This window comes from Myotis nattereri (genome assembly GCF_964212035.1).
Source record: "Myotis nattereri genome assembly, chromosome: 2".
Classification (NCBI taxonomy): domain Eukaryota; kingdom Metazoa; phylum Chordata; class Mammalia; order Chiroptera; family Vespertilionidae; genus Myotis; species Myotis nattereri.
This window is the reverse complement of record NC_138076.1, coordinates 26,962,502-26,985,386: the sequence shown is the minus strand read 5'-3', so window position 1 is coordinate 26,985,386 and position 22,885 is coordinate 26,962,502. Positions and strand designations below refer to the sequence as shown.

Here is a 22,885-nt window from a genome sequence, read left to right as displayed (position 1 = left end):
TCTGGTGCCGTGTCACATATAGAAATTTTTTGATATTTGCAACGATAGTAAAACAAAGACTTATATTTTTGATATTTATTTTATATATTTAAATGCCATTTAACAAAGAAAAATCAACCAAAAAAATGAGTTCACGTGTCACCTCTGACACGCATGTCATAGGTTCGCCATCCCTGTTATAGTCCTTATGAATGAATGGGAGAAAGCTACCAGTACAGTGGTTCTCAACATTCTGGCCCTTTAAATACAGTTCCTCATATTGTGACCCCAACCATAAAATTATTTTCGTTGCTACTTCATAACTGTACTTTTGCTACTCTTATGAATCGTAATGAAAATATCTGATATGCAGGGTGGTCTTAGGCGACCCCTGTGAAAGGATTGTTCGACCGCCAAAGGGGTCGGACCCACAGGTTGAGAACCGCTGTACTAGTATATACCTATCAACATAAACAAATCTCACAAATATACTACTGAGCAAAACTAAATTATAGTAGAGTTCTTTCACTTTTAATTTATATAAGGTGGAGCAAAAGCAGGTTTACAGTTGTTTGTATGGAAAATAATACAATAATCTATAATAATAAAAGCATAATATGCTAATTAGACCAGCTGTGAGGGAAGCCTGGATCCCAGGTACCTGCTGGCGGCCGGAGGGAAGCCTGGGTCCAGGCAGCTGGAGGGAAGCCAGTGCTGGCAGCCAGGAGAAAGATGGCCTATTCTTGCACGAATTTCGTGCATCGGGCCTCCAGTTAATGAATAATACAAGAATAAACTATCTCAAGTACTCAACAACTGTAAACCTACTTTTGCCCTGGATAGCCTTAAAACGCGTCAAAATGCTATAAATTTAATCTACATACATATCCTATATAATAAAAGGGTAATATGCAAATTGACCCTAACAGCAGAATGACTGAGAATGACTGGTCACTATGACACACACTGACCACCAGGGGGCAGACGCTCAATGCAGGAGCTGCCCCCTGGTGGTCAGTGCGCTACCACAGGGGGAGCTCTGCTCAGCCACAAGCCAGGCTGATTGCTGCCAGTACAGCGGTGATGGTGGTAGCCTCTCCTGCCTCCTCAGCAGCACTAAGGATGTCAGACTGCAGCTTAGGCCTGCTCCCTGCTGGCAAGTGGACATCCCCAGAGGGCTCCTGGGCTGCCAGAGGGATGTCTGACTGCCAGCTTAGGCCCAATCTCCCCCCTGGGGAGCAGGTGGTCATCCCCGAGGGGTCACAGACTGCGAGAGGGCACAGGCTGGGCTGAGGGACCCCCCTGAGTGCACAAATTTTTGTGCACCGGGCCTCTAGTGAATAAATATACATATGCAGCAAAAGAATAGAGCAGTAGTGCCCTGGCCAGTGTTGCTCAATCGCTAACATATCCCCTGAGCACTGAAGGGTCTGGAGTTCAATCCCCCATCAAGGGCACATATGGGTTGCAGGTTTGATCCCCAGCCCCGATTGGGGCAAATGCTAGAGGCAACTAATCGATATGTGATATTTCTCTCTATCTCTCACCCCATCCCTCCCTCTCTTAAAAATCAATGGAAAAAATATCCTCAAGTGAGGATTAACCAAAACAAAGAATAGAGCAGTGATTTTCAACCGGTGTGCCACAGCACACTGGTGTACCCCAAGAACTTTTAAAATATGCAATACCTGACTATTTAGTAAGGGTCACTGACTTTTTCCCCCTTAGATTGTCAAACAAAAAACTGACAACAGCCAACACAACAATAACCGTCTGGTGTGAATGAATCAAAATTATACCTTTTTTTCGGTCAGATCAGCAAAAAATATATTTTTTGGCGTGCCGCAGAATTTTAATAATTACTTTACATGTGCCATGAGAGGCAAAAGGTTGAAAAATCGCTGGAATAGAGAGATGCATAGAAAGGAAACCACAAACAGCATAGTGGTTACTATAATGAGGGGAAGAGTATGTTTTATTTTTTAAGCATGTATTATTTTTTTACTGTTGCATATTTAAGTATTATATAATAAATTTAAAAATAAAAAGCAATAAAAGGATCTGCTATAGAGACCAGTCAGTAAGCCCTGGAGAAGAACTAAGTTTCAAAGATAAAAATCAGAACACCATAAAAGCGAGTCAGTATATTTTTGATAAGCCAGGGGAGAACCTGCTTGAAAATGTCATCAGGACACTGTTACAATTCTTTACCTGTCTCTTATATGTCTCAAGTTGACTTCGAGCCGCATTGGCTTTTCTTAACTCTTCCTCTAGACTGACAGTGTTCTGCATATACATTGTATTCTTCTCTTCTAAGAGTTTAACCTGCCGTCTCAAATCACCAAGGTCTTCTAGCTTCTTTTTATATGATTCCACTTGGCCCTCTAGTTTAGACACTTTATCAGAAGAATGTCTAGAATAAGATGGGAAATCAGAAACACATTCACAGTTATATAGCTATTTTAGATAGTGCTAAAACAAGAGGGATTGTGAGATAATAACACATTCTAATCAAATTATAAGATCAAAGATAATTCCAGGTTAATTTTTCTGCTCAGGTTAAAAAATATAACCAAATTACAGCAAAAATTGTAATGACAAAGGTTATATAATTTAAGGAAAGCAAATCTGTGTGTAGCAGGGGGTAGAAGGGTTGGGGGTGTAGCCAGCAGACACACATGCAGTGGTAGAAAAAGCAAAAAAAACTGCAGTGTCCAAATAATTTGGCAATTACAATAGCTGTTTCAGTGTAGTAGTTGGGGCAGATGGGGACACATTTTAGGGGATTAAGGAGAGAACATAAATTTTACCCTGTATAATCTAAATTTGTTCTGGAGGGAAGGAGAGAGTAATCAGTCTCTCCCTTTTTCTAAGATGAGAGAGACCTAAATGTATATATATGCTAAGGAGGAAGATTCAAATGTGAAGAGAAATGATAATTCATGTAACACAGTCCCTGTGTAAGCAAGAAGCATTGAGACCCAGAACATTGAAGAAGAAATTAGCACTGGACAGGAGGAAGAATAACAAGTCTATCTTCTAGAAGCAGAAAAGAAAAGATTAGTGGGAATGCAGGGAATTCAGGAGGTGCAGGAGATATAGGACATGGAGAGTTCCACAGTTCATGGCCTCTTTCCTCTATGCAGCAGGAGACAATGTCATCCATTGAACGTAAGGATGGGTGAGGTGGGGTGCGATAGGCATGCAGGTGAGAAGAGTTATGAAAATATGTCATACCTAGAAGAGAAATGGGAGACAGCCATCTACTGATGAGCAGCAGAATGGTGGACCAGTGGTAAGAACCCAGTGAAGAGTAAGCTTATTAATTTGTAGTAGAACAAAACTGTATCACTATGTGAATTTCTCTATTTGTTCTCAGTATTCAGAGCAAAAGTGTAAAATATAAGCGGTTAGAATGATCCAACAGAGGATAGATTATACAAGAATGGCAAAGGTGGAAAAATGAAGTGATAGGGAGTGAGGTGCCTAGTGAGCAAATAGTTGAAGTGAAGATAAAAAGGTCCATCAAGGAGATGAAGCCTTGTGAGATATGACAGTATTTGAGAAAAAGGAAGACCAAGTGACTGCAGGACTCAAATTTAAAGAAAAGGAGTAGTAATAAGAAAAGCTCCAGAGATACACAAGTATAAAGTAATGGTCAGAGATTAATTTCTATTGAGAAACATTCATATAGCACTTATTTGCCAGACTGTTCCAAGTGTTTACAAATATAAACTCACCTAACTCCATATATAAATCTGAGGTATGTGTGTATTATTTTCATGTTACAGATGAGAAAATGGTTACACGGAAGTTAAATAAATGATGGCACTGAGATCTAAATCCAGGTGGCCCACCTCTTGAACATCCTACTATGCCCAGAGATCCTAGAGCTTGTGACATTGCTGGAAGAACTGTTCTGGGTGATGAGAGGTCTGGCACTGTACAAAGATGGGAAGATTGTTTACCTAAGAACATCTATTTCATCTTTTAGAGACTGAGCATCATCTGCCAAAGTGGTTAGTTCATCATTCTGTTGCCGAAGTTCAGAGATTTCCTTTTCTAACTCTTCACAGCGTATTCGATAATCATCTTTGGCTGCTTCTAGTCTGTAACCAAAACAAAATAAACCAAGAGAGTACTATTTACTGTCTAATAATTCTCCTTAGTACAGTAAACAGAAATAAAAAGCATGAGGATAAACTCTTCCTGAATTTGTCTCCTACTTTTGTGACGATGAACTATAATTCTAAGTTTTCATTATCCTAAAAAATGGATTCCAATGTTCTGAGGCTAGTGAAAAGATAAAAACTAATTACCATTCTTTTATTTAGAAATTTAGACATCAAGTAATACTTGTCAAAATACAGATGTAATTTATTTAAATTTTTAATTATAAAATTTATATTCTTTGTTGAAAATTTACATAATACAGAAAAGCAAAAAATAGAAAAATCATGTGTTAACCTAAATAGACAGCCACTATTAACAATTTTATAGTACACCCTCCAGTCTTATTTCTGTTCAGGTCTTTTTATCTCCCCAAATGTGGATAACACTGTTTTTACTTAATTTGTTTTACTTAATATAAATCCCTCATTTAGATTTATAAGATTCTTTGTCTCTAATGTCACAAATATTTATCATTATTTACTTTTAATAATCTTTATGTATTTAATGTACTGAAATTCTTAGTTGGTTTTTATGTAATTCAATTGATAAATCTTATACTATATAGTTTCCACTTTTAGTATATGATTAGAAAGGTTTTTGTCATTTTAATCCTATATGGTCTGTTAGTATTTATATGGTTTCATTTTTAACATTAAAATTCTCAATTTCCCTGGAATTCATTTTGGTATATGATGTAATGTAAGAATCTAACTTTTCCTTCCAAATATTTACCAACTGTCCCCAAACCATTTAATAAATAATTTAACCTTTCTCTATTGATTAGAAAAAAATCCACTTTTATCATGTTATACACTCTTTACATACACTTGGGTTTCTGGATCTTCATTTGTGTTATTGGTTTTTTTGTAACTTGCTGTAGCAGTACCAAGCTATTTTACTTAGTATAGGTTTATAACATATTTCAACATTGAATATGGGAAGTACTCCCTCATTAAACTTTGTTCTCACAATGTTCTGGGAATCTCTTGACATTAACACTTCTACATAAGTTCAAATTGGAATCAAGTTCAAATTACGTAACAATTTAACAGAAAAAGACATTCTTACAAAACTCCATGAAAAACATGTTATCTCTCTCCATATATTAAAATATTATTAATGTATAATTTACAAGTTTTTGTCTTATGAGTCCCTAATATTACAGTCGTCCCCACTTATCCATGGTGGATACATTCCAAGACCCTGAAACTGTGAGTAGTACCAAAATCTAAACTAGTACATACCATGTTATTTCCTATGCATACTTACCTTTTCACTTAAAGGAAACACTTTCAGCTTTTCTTTGGCATATCCCAATTGCCAGCATCACTACTGTTGCATTTCGGGGCCATTATTAAGTAAAATAAGGGTTACCTGAACACAAGCACTGCAATACTGCGACAGCTGATCTGATAACTGAGATGCCTACTAAGTGAGTAATGGGTGGGTAGTGTACACAGGGTGGATACACTGAACAAAGGGATGATTCATGTCTCAGGTAGCATCCTACTACTCAGAATAGTTTGCAATTTAAAAGTGATTAATTACTTATTTCTGGAATTTTCCTTTAACATTTTTGGACTGCTGCTGACCGTGGGTAACTGAAACTGCAGAAAGTGAAACTGTGGATAAGATGGGACTATTGTATTGTACTTTAAAAAAATTTTTAAGTACTTACTATATAGAAGTTTTTCCTGATGATATCAACTAGTTATTGCTAGAAAAGCTTATGATCAATGCAAACTTCTTACAGTTACTTCTCCCCATTAAATATCTATTGCTTCTAAGAACTTTTCAGTTGATACTCTTATCTGTTCTAGGTAGACAAACATAAAACCTACAAACGGTTTGGCTTTCCAATATTTTCATCTCACTTCTTTCTCTTTTTTATTATTATTATTATTTAAAAAAAATTTTTTTATTGATTTCAGAGAAGAAGGTAGAGGGAGAGAGAGAGAAAAAAACCCATCAATGATGAGAGAGAATCATTGATTGGCTGCCTCCTGCACACTTCCTAATAGGATTGAGCCCACAGCCCGGGCATGTGCCCCTGACCGGAATCAAATCCGGGACCCTTCAGTCTGCAGGCTGACACTGAGAGAGAGAGAGAGAGAGAGAGAGAGAAACACAGAAATGGGTAGGAGAAACTCAGACATGGTATGATAGGAACCCCACTCCCAACACACCACTTGCAGGAGGGAGGGATCATCGATTCTCCTACCCTGGGGCATAGCAAAAAAGAGAGTGGTTTAAAGGGCACCTAGAATATAACAGAAGAAAATGGATTTAACAACCCTAGGGCATTAGCCAACGGGAGGGAAGCTGTGGAAACTCTCTTCCACTGTTGGAAATACAAGGACCACTGTTGTGCTCTCCTTTCACTTTAATCTCACGGTGGGAGCACAGTCCAGTACTCTAGCCAGTTTGCCAAGGCTGTCCGAGTGTGCACCAGGCCCTGGGCCCACACCAGCTCCTTGGCTTGCCCCTGGGGTTCCCCTTGGCTGAGCCCTCTCCAACTACAGCTCCAACTGGCCGGCCAAGGAAGCCCCAGTGTGGCTTGCCCCCAGAACTTCCTGTGGCTGATGCCTGCACAACTGTAGCTCCACTCAGCCTGGATAAGGTGGCCCCAGTGCAGCTTTACCCCAGGACTACCCATGACTTCAATCTTAGCTGGCTCCAGCTCCAGCCACTGCTAGCAACTACAGCAGCCATGGTAATGCTCAGCAGCCCGCTCTAGCTCCAGCTGGCTTACCAAAGGCACCCAGCATACAGAGTTTACAAAAAGGAAGCTCCTATTCAAGGCCACTGCATCAATACCAGGAGGGGTTGCTATTTTGCCTAATCCACAAAAACACACACAGATAGACAGCCAGAATAAGGAGACACAAAAATATGTTCCAAATGAAAGAACAGGATAAAACCCCAGAAAAAGAACTAAATGAACTGGAGACAAGCAACCAATAAGATAAAGAGTTCAAAACACTAGTTATAAGGGTGTCAATGAACTTGGGAGAAGAATAGACAAGCTCAGTGAGAACTTCAACAAAAAGATAGGAAATATAAAAAGATCAGAACACAATACAAAAACTGCAATAAAAAATACATTATAAGGAATTAACATCTGATTAGCTGATGTAGAAGAACAAGTCAGGGAGATGAAAGACAAGGCCATGAAAATCACCCAATTAGAACAGCAAAAAAGAAAAAAGAAAAGAAGGTAAGTTAAGGGACAACATCAAGTATACCAACATCCAAATCACAGGTTCTCAGAAGGAGAAGAGAAAGATAGGGACAAAAAAACCTATTTGAAGACATAATGTCTGAAAACGTCACCAACCTGGTTAAGTAAACAGACATCCAAGTCCAGGGAGCACAGAGAGGCCGAAACAAGATGAACCCACAGAAGCCCATACCTAGACACATCATAATAAAAATGCCGAAAGTTCAAGATAAAGAGAAACTTAAAAGCAGCGGGAGAGAAGAAGCTAGTTATATACAAGAGATTCCCCAAGAGACTATGAGCTGACTTTTTTAACAGAAGCTTTGCAGGGCAGAAAGGAATGGCACGATGTATTCAATGTGACAGAAGAGAAAAAACCTATAGGCAAGAATACACCCAGCAAAGTTATCATTCAGAATTGAAGAGATTAAAGAGTTTCCCAGATAAGCAAAAGCAAAAGGAGTTCATCACCACTAGACCAGCACTGAAAGAAATGTTAAAGGAACTTTAATAGGAAAAGGCCAGAACTAAAAATAAGAAAACATAGGAAAACAAAAATTTTACTAACAAAAGCAAACATTTAGTAAATATAGTAAATCAACCAATTATCAAGCTAGTAAAAAGGTTAAAAGACACCAGTAGTAAGAGCATGTGTAAATACAATAATAAACTAAGAAATTCACACATGTACAAGATGAAAAATATTATGTCAAAACATAAATGTGGGGCCCTGGCTGGTGAAGTTCACTGTTTAGAGTGCCAGCCCACGCACTAAAGGGTTGCGGTTTTGATTCCTGGTCAAGGGCATGTACCTGGGTTGTGGGTTTGATCCCCAGCCCCTGTTGGGGTGCATGCGGGAGGCAACCAATCGCTGTCTCACATCACTGTTTCTCTCTCTCCCTCCCTCTCTCCTTCTTTTCCACTCTCCCCACAAAATCAAAGGGAAAAATATCCTGGAGTGAGGATTAACAAAAACAAAATGAAACATAATTGTGGGGGGTGAGTAAAAAATGTAATGCTTTTGAAATGTGTTCAAACCTAAGCAAGCATCAACTTAAAATAGACTACCATAAACATAACTTATATATGTATATAAATCTTAGGGTAACCACAAACCAAAACCCTATAATAGATACATACACACACACAAAAAAAAAAAAAAAAAAGAAGAGAAAGAAACCCAAATAAATCACTAAAGAAAGTCATCAGTGTACAAGAAGAGAGGAGGAGAAGAAGAAAGGAACAGACAACTACAAAGAAATCAGAAAATAATTACTAAAATGACAATAAGTTTAAACATTCATAGTTACTTTAAATGTAAATGTACTAAATGCTTCAATCAAAAGACAGAGTGGCTAAAGAGAAAAAACCAAAACAAAAACAAGACCTGTGGATATTCTGCCAATAAGAGACTCACTTAAGACTGAAAGACACAGACTGCAAGTGAAGGGATGGAAAAGATATTCCATGTAAATGGAAACAAAAAGAAAGCTGGCAGAGCAATACTTATATCAAAGTAGACTTTAAAACAAAGACTGTAACAACAGACAAAAGGCATTGCATAATAATAAAGGGACCAATCCAACAAGAGGCTATAACTTCTAAACACCAATGCAACCAATGTAGGAGTGTCTAAATATATAAAGCAATTACAGGCAGTCCTCAGGTTACGTAGGACTCGACTTACGTCATTTTGTGGTTACGTCACCATCTCCCATTTATTTATTTTAAAAATGTTTCCGTCATTTCGACGTACGCACATATGTGCTTTATGTTTTTTATTATTTATTTACCACAAGTAAAGGTCAGGAATTGTTATCATTCTTTCAGATTTTTTTACTGTTTCACTTCATTATTGCTGTGTATGTGCTCCATGTGAGTGATGTATGTGCTTATGTAGGTGGGTTCCGACTTAACGGCGAAAATCTTGTTACATCACGCCATAGGAACAGATCTCTGATGTAACCTGAGGACCTACTGTATTAATGGACATAAAGGGAGAAATTGGTAGTACTACAAGTCATAATAGCGGACTTTAACATCTCACATCAGTGGGTAGGTCAGCCAGATAGAAAATCAACAAGGAAACAGTGGCCTTAAATGAAACTTTGAACCAGAAAGACTTAATAAACAGCAAAACACATTTTTTTTTCTGGGTGCACATGGACCATTTTCCAAGATAGACCACATATTAGGCCACAAAACTAGTCTCAGCAAATTTAACAAGCATCTTTTTTGATTACAATGATATGAAACCAGAAATCAATTACAAAATCACGTGGAGGCTAAACAATATGCCACTAAACATTCAATGGGTTAATGAACAAAATCAAGGAGAAAAAAAAATATCTTGAGAAAAATGAAAATGGAAACACAACAATCCAAAATCTTTGGGCCACACAGCAAAAGCATTTCTAAGAGAAAAATTCATAATGACACAGGCAAGTGAAGGGATGGCCTACCTCAAAAAACAAGAAAAATGTCAAATAAACAATCTAACCTTACACTTAAAAGAACTAGAAAAAAAAACAGTCCAAAGTGAGTAGAAGGAAAGAAATAATAAAGAACAGAGCAGAAACATATAAAAAAGACTTAAACTATATAAAAGATCAATGAAACTAAGAGTTGGTTCTTTGAAAAGATAAACAAAATTGATAAACCTTTAACCAGCCTTATCAGGAAAGAGAGGATCCAAATAAATAAAATCATATAAATGAAAGAGAAGTGACAAACAATACCACAGGAATACAAAGATTTATAAGAGGATACTATGAACAATTATATAACAAACGAATTTGACAACATAGAAGAAATGGATAAATTTCTAGATGCATATAATCTTCTAATACTAAATCAGAAACAGAAAACCCAAACAGAGCAATTATACTAGAAATGAAATTAAATCAGTAATCCAAAAACTCCCAACAAACAGAAGACCAGGGTCAGACAACCTCACAGGTGAATTCACCAAGCATTCAAAGAAGAATCAATACTTATCCTTCTTAACTATTTCAAAAAATTGATTGAAAAAGAGGGAAAGCTCCTTAACTCATTCTACAGGGCTATCACTACATTGACACTCAAATCACACACACACACACACACACACACACACACACACACACACACTCTACAGGCCAATATCCCTGAAGAATACAAATGCAAAAATCTGCAAGAAAAATATTAGCAAAACGAATTCAGCAATACATAAAAAAGATCATATAGGATGACCAAGTGGGATTTATTGCAGGGGTGCAAGTATGGTTCAATAACCACAAACCAACTCAGGTGATATACCACATAAACACAATGAAGGAGTAAAAATCATATGATCGATAGATGCAGGAAAAGCATTTGATGAAATTCAACATCCAATTATAATAAAAACTCAATAAAGAGGGTAGAAAAAGAACATACCTCAACATAATAAAGGTCATATATGACAAACCCACAGCTAATGTCATACTCAACAACAAAAAACAAAAAGCTTCTTCTCTAAGACCAGGAACAAGACAAAGATGCCCACTCTCACCACTCTTATTTAATGGAGTATTAGAGTCCTAGACACAGCAAGCAAACAAACAAAAAAACTAACTAACTAACTAAATAAATAAATAAACAAATTGGAAAGAAAGAAGTAAAATTGGCACCATCTGCAGATGACATACTAAATATAGAAAACCCTAACCAAAAAACTATTAGAACTAATAAATGAATTCAGTAAAGTTACAAGATACAAAGTTAATATTCTGAAATCTGTTGCATTTCTATGCACCAATAACAAACTATCTGGAAGAGAAAACAAAACAAAATGAAACAATCCCATTTACAATTGCATCAAAAAATACCTAGGAATAAATTTAACCAAGGTTGTAAAAAACCTGTACTGTGAAAACTACAAGATGAAAACTGATGAAAGAAATTAAAGACACAAATAAATGGAAGGATAAACAGTGCTCATGGATCAGAAGAATTATTACTGTGAAAATGTCCATACTACCCAGAGCAATCTACAGATTCAATGCAATCCCTAGAAAAATACCAATGTCATTTTTCTCAGAACTGAAACAAACAACCCTAAAATTTATATGGAACCACAAAAGACTCTGAATAGTCAAAGAAATGTTGAGAGAGAAAAAAATTGCAGGTACCACACTCCCTGATTTCAAACTATCCTACAAAGTTATAGTAACCAAAGTTATAGTAGCAGTATGGTAATTGCACAAAAAACAGTCACATTAATCAACGGAACAGAACAGAAAATCCAGAAATAAATCCATGCTTATATGGTCAATTAATCTATGACAAAGAAGGCAAGGATACACAATGGGGAGAAGACATTCTCTTTAATAAATTTTGTTGGGAAAACAGATACAGGCAAAAAATGAAACTAGACCACTTTCTCACACTATATAAAAAAAAATCTAAAAATGGATGAAAGATTTAACTGGAAGACCTAAAACGATAAAACTCCTAGAAGAAAACATGCAGCAAACTCTTCGACATTGGTCTTAGCAGTATTTTTTGGATATGTTTCCTTGGCCTAGGTAACAAAAAGCAAAAATAAACAAATGAGACTAGGTAAACTAAAAAGTTTTTACACAGTGAAGGAAACTATCCACAGATGAAAAGGTAATCTAGTGAATGGAAGAAGGTATTTGTACATTATACTAGGTGCACCAGTGAATAATGCGTATTTTTTTCAATAGATGGAGTTACACATATGTTGATATATATGCAATTTGTTATGTATGCTATTTCATTGTATTGACAGCAAGCTTCCAAAACTTTGTATGTCAAATTTGCTGAAGGTGTTAACATCATAGACATTTTTACGCTTAAAAATGTTGAATTTCATGCCAAAAAAAAGAGCATTTGCAGGAAGTTTTAATTCATTACTTTATTTTGAAGAAAAAGTTACCGTATACTTCGGGAAGCTTATGGTGAACATGCTCCATCTCAAGATACTTGTGAACGTTGGTTTAAACGCTTAAAAAGTGCTGATTTCAATGTGAAAGACAAAGAACATCCAGGTCAACCAAAAAAGTTTGAAGACCAACAATTATAAGCATTATTGGATGAAGATGCGTGTCAAACTCAAAAACAACTTGCAGAAAGATTAAACGTTGCTCAGCAAACAATTTCTGATCATTTACAAGCAATGGGAAGATTTTAAAGGAAGGAAAATGGGTGCCACATCAACTGAACGAAAGACAAATGGAAAATGGAAAAGTCATCAGTAAAATGTTGCTTCAACGGCATGAAAGAAAGTCTTTTTTTGCATCGAATTGTGACTGGCGATGAAAAGTGGATTTATTTTGAGAATCCCAAATGCACAAAATCAAGGGTTGATCCAGGTCAACCATCAACATCCACTGCAAGGCCAAATCGCTTCGGAAAGAGGACAATGCTCTGCATTTAGTGCAGTGGTTCTCAACCTTGGCTGCACATTAGAATCACCTGGGAATCTTTTTAAAACCCTGATTTCTGGGCCTCATCCTCCGAAAATTCTGTTTCTTTGTTATGGGGTGGGGCCACAACATTAGTAACAAAGAAACAGAATTTCCGGAGGATGATGCTCAGAAATCAGGATTTTAAAAAGATTCCCAGGTGATTCTAATGTGCAGCCAAGGTTGAGAACCACTGATTTAGTGGGATCAGGAAGGTGTGGTGTATTATGAGCTTCTAAAACCAGGTGAAACCATTAATACTAATTGCTACCTACAACAAATAATCAATTTGAACCACGCTTTGATCGTGAAATGACCAGAATGGGCCAGAAGACATGGCAAAGTAATTTTCCCTTCATGATAACGCACCATCACACACTTCAAAACCAGTTAAAGACACGTTAAGAGATCTTGCCTGGGAAGTATTAACCCACCCGCTGTATTCACCAGACCTTGCTCCTTCAGATTACCACTTGTTCCAATCGATGACACACGCACTTTCTGAGCAGCACTTCACAACGTACGAAGAAGTGGACAATTGGGTCTCTGAATCGTTTGCCTCAAAACAAGAAAAGTTGTATTGGGACAGTATCCACAAATTACCTAAAGATGGGGGAAATGTGTAGCTAGCGATAGACATTACTTTGAATAAAGCACTTTTGATGTTTCTCTTGAAATTATCGTGTTCTCTTTGGTTACAAAATCTGCCATTATTAACTGGTACACCTAGTATAGTTGGTAAGGGGTTAATAACCAAAATATACAAATAAATCATTTTAAACCAACATAAAAACCAAACAAAAAAAACAATCCAATTAAAAGATGGGCAGAGAACCTGAATAGACACTTCTCTAAAGATATACAGATGGCCAATAGATACATGAAAATATGCTCAACATCACTAATTATCAGGGAAATGCAAATCAAAACCACAATGAGATATCACCTCACATTGTCAGAATGGCTAGTGTCCAAAAAAAAATACCAAAAACAAAGAACAAGTGTGGAGAAAAAGGAATCCTCATGCACTGCTGATGGGATTGTAAACTAGTGAAGCCACTATGAAGAAGTGTGGAGGTTCCTCAAAAAATTAAAAAGAGAATTACCATATTACTCAGCAATTCCACTCCTAGGTATTTATCCAAAGAAAACAAAAACAATAATTTGAAATGATATATGCACTCCTATGTTCGCTGCACCATTGTTTACAACAACCAAGTAGGGAAAGATGAATAGATAAAGAAGATGTGGTGTATACATATACAACGGAATAGTACTTAGCCATAAAAGGGAATGAAATCTTGCCATTTGGGACATAAATGGACCTAGAGTATTATGTTAAGTGAATTACGCTGGAGAGAGAAGGCAAGACTATTTGATTTCACCTATTTATGAAATTTTTAAAAAGAAGCAAACAAAGGAACAGAACAACATAGAAACAAACTCATAAAGAAAACAAACTAATGAAACAGTGAGGTAGGGGAATGGACTGAAAAGGTGAAGAGGATTACCAATTTCCAGTTATAAAATAAGGCATAGGGATATAAGGTACAGTATAGGGAATAGTCAGTAATATTATAATTACTATGTACAGTAACACATGGGTTACTAGACTTACTGTGATGATCACTTTGTAAGGGATATAAATGTTGAATCGCTATGTTGTACACCTGAAACTAATATAATATTGTATATCAACTATAATTTTAAAAAACTAGCCACAACTTAGAAACAAAAAGGTAAAAATCATATTTAGATTTTACTGTCCACCAATTCTTAGAAAGTCAAGATGCAAATGAAGGATTCTCAAAGTTTTTGGTCTCAGAATCCCTTCATAGAATTAAAATTACTGAGATTCTAAAGAACTTTTGTTTACATAGGTTTTATCTATCGATATATAATAAACCCATTATGTTACTACAGACAAGATAGTTCAGCGGTAAAAGTGGCAGTGTTTTACACTTCAGTGACTGAAATAGTCCAGTTTAATGAAAGAGCTGGGTTGTCATAGCTGTTTCTGCATTCATCTGTTGTTTCGGTTTTCAGGCTGAAGCATATGGAGGAAATGCAGCTTTCCCCAGAGGTGTAGCTGGGAAAGAGAGCGCTCTCAGACTCTGAGAGGGTCTCAGTGAGCCTGCAGGGTCCTCAGACCACACTGAACTGCTGATGTAAACCACAGGGGATGGATTGTTTCTACAGTTTCTGACTAAAGGTTTTAATTTTTTCCTGCTAAGGCAAAAAGAAAATAAAAATCCAGAAACATTTTATTGAGGAATAATAAAGAATAGGCTGTCATACTAAGTTAGTTGATAAAGTAAAAATATAATTGATATTTAATGTCTCTTACTATTTTAACACTGGAAATCTACCTCTAGGTAAGAAACAGGTCATAACATATTTATAATAAATTATAATATTTTTATCATACTGCTAAGCTCTTCAATTTTGTGGTTCTGTTCTGTGTTGCAGGACGCCAAGTTTTTCCTTTTCTTCTTTTCTCTTTCACTATCCAAGTGCTATCGGTCCCTTCCTTATTCCTTTCGATCTTTTTCTTTCCCAGGTGTGTTTAGAAGACTGTCCCTTTAAATCAGTTTGTTCTTTAAGTAAATCTGTCTCTAGAAATCATGTACTTGGCATTTGTATCGTGTCTCTTTAAACTGAGTACTCAAAAGGGTACCAATCTCTTTAAATTCAGTTCCAGTATCTTTTTATGGCATCAGGCCCATTAAGGGGATGCACTGCCCTGGCCAGTGTGGCTCAGTTTGTTGAGCACTGTCCAGTGCACCAAAAGGTTGCTGGTTCAATTCCTGGTCTGGGCACATGCCAGGGTTGCAGGCTCAATCCCTGATGGGGGGTGTGCAGGAGGCAGCAAATTGATATTCCGCTCTCACATCAATGTTTCTTTCTCTCCCTTCCTCTCTCTCTAAAAATCTACTTCTCTATCAACAGAAGATGCACTTACTTTGAAATTTGTTCCCTGCAGTTTGTGGTCTAATCTCCATTTTTGTTTTAAAAATGATTTCAGATTTTGAGTGAATTCAATCTTTTTAGTGATTATTCCAACTCACCCATAGGCCCCTTCACTAGAGTTCTTCTGTCTTCCTCCAATTTCTTCCGCAGTCTGCCTTTACTTGCCTCAGTTTGCCTTTCTTGCCTGGCAGAATGGGGGTAGGACAGGTGTGTGGGATGGGGCTGGTGTTTGTTTTCTTTGTTTCACTCATAGTTATATTTCAGCTGGGGCATTCTGTCTTCAAGTAATACTGAAGTGTAGCTTTGGTAGAATCGTTCCCTTGATGTAAAGCTATTTCAGGTTATGTGGGAAGATTTTTGGAAAGTTGTTTATTACACAGCGTCCTTGGTCTGCAGCTACCCAGAAGTCCTAATACTATATTCTTAACTTTAAGAGATAGTTACCAAATTTTTAAAAGTCAGACTTTAGTGAGTGGTCTTTTACCTGAATGTTTCTTCTTGGAGCTGTTCTAATTGAGTTTGGAGCTGCAGATGCCTTCTTCCTGCTGGACTGTTAGGATCTTCTATAGAGTCAGATTGATTAAGTCTTTCCATTAATACCTGATTCTCTGCCAACAGGCTGCTTTTCTCCTCTTGCAATGCTGCAACCTGTTAGAATAAAGGAAGACAGCAGTTATTTCTTCCAATGACACCGGCATTGCCATAATCACCTGTGAATTACCATGATAAGTTAAAGCCTTTTTTAAAAAAAGTACAATAAAAAATAATAAAATACATAAAATAAATAAAAAGTACAATCAACCTCCACTTAAACCATTCAACATTATTTTTCGAATATTGCACAAGTAGAGTAATATATTAAGAGTAAGCAAGAATTCATTATTTTATATCTGAAAAGACAGTTAAGCAAAGATATATAGAGGGCAATTAAGCACACAAAAAGATATTTATGATTAGTCATTAGGAAATGAAAATTAAAACCACAATGTTACACCAATACACTTTGACTACAATGGCTAAAATTAAAAAACTGGCTGTACCAGAGCGCACAAATGGAAGCCTCATACACTTCTGGTGAGCATATAAAACAGTTTTCATTTTCCTAAAAAATTAAACATGCAACTACCACATGACCCAGCCGTTCTACCCCTAAGTATTTACTTGAAAACAGAACCACATGTCCATGCAAAGACATATAAAAATGTTTATAGCATCTTCATGTGTAATAACGAAAAACTGGAAACAGCACAAATATTCATCAGCAAGTGAATGCATGAGTAAACTGTGGTATATCCATACAACTGAATACTATCTTAATTACAAAAAATTAACTATTGATACGGACAACATGAGTAAATCTCAAAATAATGAAAGAAGTCTGACCAAAAAAAACCACACCACACAACAGTACGCACTGTATGATTTCTTTTATATATAATTCTAGAAGATGCAAGCTAATTTATAGGGACAGAAAGCAGTTTGGGACTGGAGGGGGATTACAAAGAGTCATGAGAAACTTGGAGGGTGATGGATTCATTATATTGATTGTGGTGATTTCACATGTTCATACATATGTTAACATCTATCAAACTAGTACATTTTAAATGTGAGTAGTTTGTTATATGTTGAGGCCCGGTGCATGAATTGGTGCACAGGTGGGGGGGGATGTCCCTCAGCCTGGCTGGCTATCGGGGCCATCTGGCCCAGTCCCGATCAGGGCCGATGGGGGCGGGCAGGCTGGGGGAAGGGACCGTGGGAGGTTGGCCAGCAGGTCACCGGGGAGGGACCGCGGGAGGTTGGCTGTGGGAGTACACTGACCACCAGGGGGCAGCTCCTGTGCTGAGCATCTGCCCCCATGGTGGTCAGTGCACATCATAGTTACTGGCCATTCGGTTGTAATGTTCACTTAGGCTTTTATATATATAGATTATCTCTCAATAAAGCTGTAAAAACAAAAGTTGCCTGCCATTTCTAATTCTCCCTCTCCATCCCCCATTGCCTTCTGAACTCTTTCTGGTTGATACTGCCCCTACTTTTCCACCCAATCTGCTCACCCACTGACTTCCAGGTCACAGTGCTCTACCAAGAACACTTGACACAACCGATCACATCCTCCTCGTTAAAGTATTTTCTTTACTTGGCTTCCAGGACACCTTACTCCTGGTTTCTGTACCAACTCACTGGTCTACCTTCTCTTTCTTCTGCCATTAGAGTATTGCCCTGCCATTAGAGTATCCTACAGCTTTTCTTTTCTGAACACAGTGATGGCTTCCAGTTTCATGGCTGTAAACACCATCTATTCACTGACAACTCACACATTTCTATTTCTAGCCTAAAACCCTGACCTGGATATCATGTCCACTTGGATGTCTAATAGGCATCTCTAATTTAAACTATCCAAGCTGAACTCTTAATTACCCCCCGCCCAGTCCTTCCACAGCCTTTCCCACCTCAGTAAACGGTAACTCTATCCTTCCAATTGCTTAGTCATAAGCCTTAACATCTTTCCACCACATCCAATCTGCCAGCAAATATCATTGGCTCTACCGTCAAACACATTTGGACCACTAGCCCTAAATTCTGATGACCTAAGCCAACATAATTTTTTGCCTGGATTACTGCAATGACCACTCAATTAGTCTCCTTGATTTGGCCCTATTTTCCCTATATTCTATTCTCCACACAGCAAAACAAGCACACTCCATGAAAACAAACAGATCACAGGGCTACTTTGTGCAAAAGCTTCCAATGACTTCCCATTACTCAAAGTCAAAGTCTTTCCAAAAGCTTATAAGGCCTCTCCAGACTGATTTCCACACTCCCTTCCACTCCTGCCACCCTCACTGTCCTGCTGTTCCTGAATGTACCACCATGCTTCTACCTCAGGCCTGTGCTCAGCCTGTAATGCTCTTTCCTGAAAATCTAAGAGGCTTGCTCTCATAACCTCTTTAGGATTTTACTACCATGTCACCTTCTCTGGTGCACCTGTATTGACTACTCATTTTAAAACTACTAACTCTTCCTATCCTGGATTCCCTATTCTACCTTCTCTGCTTTATTTTTCTCTAGAATACTTACCATCACTTAAAACTATATTCTCTATTTATTGTCTGTCTTCCTTACTAGAAAGTAAACACCTGGGGGCAGGAATATTTTATCTATTTTTTTATACCCACCCCCCCCTTCATTATATCTACAGTAACTTGAGCAGTGGATGGTACATAGTAGGTGCTCAGTAAAAGTCTACTGAATAAATGAATGAATTTGAAATGCCAGCTCTATAATTTATCAGCTTTCCATAAATCAGTCTTTTTAAAAATTATTTTATTTTTTTATTGATTTTAGAGAGAGGAAGGGAGAGAAGGAGAGGGAAAGGAAACAAGAGAGAACGAGAGAGAGAGAAAGAGAGAGAGAGAGAGAAACATTGATTGGTTGCCTCCCACGTGTGTCCTGACTGGAGATTGAAACCACAACCTGGATTTGTACAATGACCAGGAATTTAACCACCACCTTTTGGTGTTCGGGATGATGCTCCAACCAAATAAGCCACACTGCCAGGGCTGCGTAAGTCTTTTCTCAGAACAGAATATGGCTCTATTCTATGCCATTGGTCTATTTCATTCATTTCTGAATGCTTTTTCATTCTTCTTTCTTTTTTTCAAATATATTTTATTGATTTTTTGCAGAGAGGAAGAGAGAGAGATAGAGAGTTAGAAACATCGATGAGAGAGAAACATCGATCAGTCGCCTCCTGCACATCCCCCACTGGGGAAGTGCCCACAACCCAGGTACATGCCCTTGACCGGAATCGAACCCGGGACCTTTCAGTCCACAGGCCGACGCTCTATCCACTGAGCCAAACCGGTTTCGGCCATTCTTCTTTCTTAAATAAATGTTTATGGCTTAAAATCTTAAATTTTAAAAATTCATTTCTTTGCTACTAATTTCTAACTTTAATTGCATCTTTATCACAGAGCATAATCTAAAGACACAGATTTTTTTGAAATTTTATTAAGAACTGCTTTATAGCCTGGCTGGTGTGGCTCAGTGGTTGAGCACTGACCTCCTATGAACCAAGAGGTCACAGTTCAATTCCCAGAAAGGGCATATCCCTGTGTTGTGGGCTCGATCCCCAGTAGGTAGCATGTAGAAGGCAGCCAATCAATGATCCTCTCTCATCATTGATGTTTCTACCTCTCTCTCCCTCTCCCTTCCTCTCTGAAATCAATAAAAAAAATATATATATTTTTAAAAAGAACTGCTTTATAACCTGGTATGTGGTCAGTTTATAAAGGCTAAAACTTTAATGCTAGACTTATCAGACTAGCAAAGATTGCTAAAATATTTTAACTCAATATATTTGGCAGAAATCGTTTTCACAAACACAGAAAAAGGAGACTAATTAAAAATAATACAGAAACATGATTTAAGCAAAATATCAAACAAGGCAAAGGAGCTTAAAATGAAAAGCTAGTTTCCTATTGACATTTTCCACTTCTAAGAGACAACTAGTTTTTAAAGAAATTTTAAAAATAATTTTTATTGATTTCAGAGAGAGAAAGGGAGAGGGAGAGGGACAAAAACATCAATGATGAGAGAGAATCATCAATGGGCATGCCTCTCACTGGAGATCAAGCCTGCAATCAGGCATGTGCTTTGACCGGAATCCAACCATGACCTCCTGGTTCATGAGTCAACATTCAACCACCAAGCCACGTCAGCTGGGCAAGAGACAACTAGTTTTAACTGTTTTAATTTCTATTGCTTCCAGTAGTTACTTTACATCTCTTAATAATATGTTATAAAACACTATTTCTTGATTTATCAACCTTAGACATTATCTAGTGACTCTTCCTCTGACAAGTTAAATTACAGCAACTTCTGCCATCTCTCCTTTCCACAAAGATAGTTATATCACTATACTCACTCCCTTCATTGGTCACTGCTGCAATTTTCAACAACGACTCACTGACTCATTTCACTCAATTATTCACCACTCACTCACTCACTCACTCACTCAGGTATTCACTGTGTGCCTACTACATACTAGACACTGTTGCAATTTTATTGGTGCAAGACATACTGTGATAATTAAAGCACAGAAAGTTCTTATTCCACCAAATAGTTATATATTCAAAATAAATCACATTAAATTTATAAACAAAAACATATTAAGTAAACCAATAAATACATGCAAAAATGAGAGTGACAAGTGCTATGCAGAGGGTTAAAGTAAGAATAATATGAGAGTCTGGATGATTATTTTAGATTGGCTGGCCACGTAAGGACTTCTCAAGGAGGCCTAATTTAGCACTTGGCACATCTAAGTGCCCAATAAATATTTTATGACAAATAAATCAGGTGGTCTGAGCTGAGATTGAATGACAAGAAGGAGCCAGCCATGGAATGACTATTGCCCCACAGAAGTGGTTCTTGACTCCCTTCTTGGAAAGACAAGAACATTAGTGGCCCTCCCCTTCCCTCATCACTCTTGCACTATTTTCATTCTCAATCTCTATACCTTTACTTTCATAATAACACTTCTCTACAAAACAATTCTAAATGTTGAAAAGCCAGAAAGCTTACATTAGAGGTCATACCATGACTATGTTCTACTGTTTTCTGCAGAGCTAAGTGTGTTATAGGGCTATCCTTTTTTTTTTTTCTCATAACCTCTCTAAACCTTGCCATTCACTTTGAAATCTGTTTATACCAGTGAAACCAAGGGTCCCTATGACTTTGATTAAATTTAGTTTTAAATCCTAGCTCTCAAAATAATATCCCTTTCTATATATACCCCTCAGAGACCTAGCCTTTCCCCCAATAACAGCAAACCCTGAGGCAGCAGAAGACAGTAGCCGGACCTGACAAATGGTCATAGTCTGAACTTCCGGCAGGATGAAGATAATATCTTGACCTAAGTTATGTTTCAGCTCTTGAGCATTAAGGTGGAATGACCACCTAGCCACTTTCCCATGAGACCAAACAGGGATCTGGAAAAGACTTCAGCATTGTCCTCAAAACCTGAAGAAATAATTTATTACCTTTACCTCAAATTTGACCAGTCAGTTCCCAGCATGACCCTGAAATCTCTAAATCACGGTGTCTTGTGATTTTGTCCTATATGTATAATCTGCAATCTACATGCCATCAGGGCGTCAAATTTTTAGAGTATAAGTCTCCATATTCAATTCAGTATTAAGTTATTTTGCTTTCTATACTGCAAACTCCTGCTCATGCATTTCTCTGGGCCAGTGCAGGCAGGTGGAGTCAAGGAAAAAAACTGGAGTTACAGTAACACCAGGGATTGGTAAACATTTTTGTGAAAAATGAAACAGTGCCTATTTTAGGCTTTGAGAGACATAAGTCTCTGTGGCAAGTACTCAACTCTGTCATTGTAGCATGAAAGCGGCCACAGACAATAACATCAATGAGTGTGTGGCTGTGCTACAATAAAACTTTATAAAAACAGATGGCAAGCTGTAGTTTGCTAATCCCAATGTATAACTTTAATTTTTTATTGTTTAAAGATAATATTTATATTCTGCTTGTAAAATTAATTAAGTCTACTTTTATTATAACTCTTAGCATTTATGTATAGTTGTAAAATCTGAAAAACAATTAATAACATTTACATTGGAAAGGAACCAAGATGGCAGCATAGGTACACACTTGTACTTACTGCCTGGCACAACCACATCAAAACTAAAACTAAAGGACAAAACTGGTATCATCCAGAACCATGGGAAGGCTGACTGAGTGGAAATTCTACAACTAGAAGGAAAGAGAAAAGCGCACTGAAACTCGTAGGAGGTACAGAGGGGCAGAAGTGTGGAGGTATGGAGGTGCGCGAGCTGGCAACTGGATATGCTGTTGTCTTTTTCAATTGGGAGGGAGATACAAGCTTCCAATTGTTCTGAACTCCAGTTCTGGGCGAGACTCTGGAGACCCAGACTCATAGGGGAAAAAAAACTGGACTGTTTGGCATCCGGCCGGAACATGAGGGTGGCTTTCTTGCAGAGGTGCTTGCAGCGAGCATTGTTCCTGCACAGGGTCCCGGGACACAGACCCCGGACATCTCAGAGGCAGAGCA

General features: G+C 37.5%; 1 protein-coding gene across 1 annotated transcript in view; it reads right to left on the bottom strand.

The window, feature by feature from the left end:
• HOOK3 (hook microtubule tethering protein 3) overlaps window positions 1-22,885 on the bottom strand; it is a 91,428-nt gene that overhangs the window by 38,927 nt on the left and 29,616 nt on the right. The window contains exons 9-11 of the mRNA XM_081085023.1: window positions 16,277-16,440; window positions 3,948-4,088; window positions 2,191-2,392 (exon numbers count right to left, since the gene is read on the bottom strand). Coding sequence (XP_080941149.1) covers window positions 2,191-2,392; window positions 3,948-4,088; window positions 16,277-16,440 — 507 coding nt within the window. The remainder of the gene's footprint in view (window positions 1-2,190; window positions 2,393-3,947; window positions 4,089-16,276; window positions 16,441-22,885) is intronic.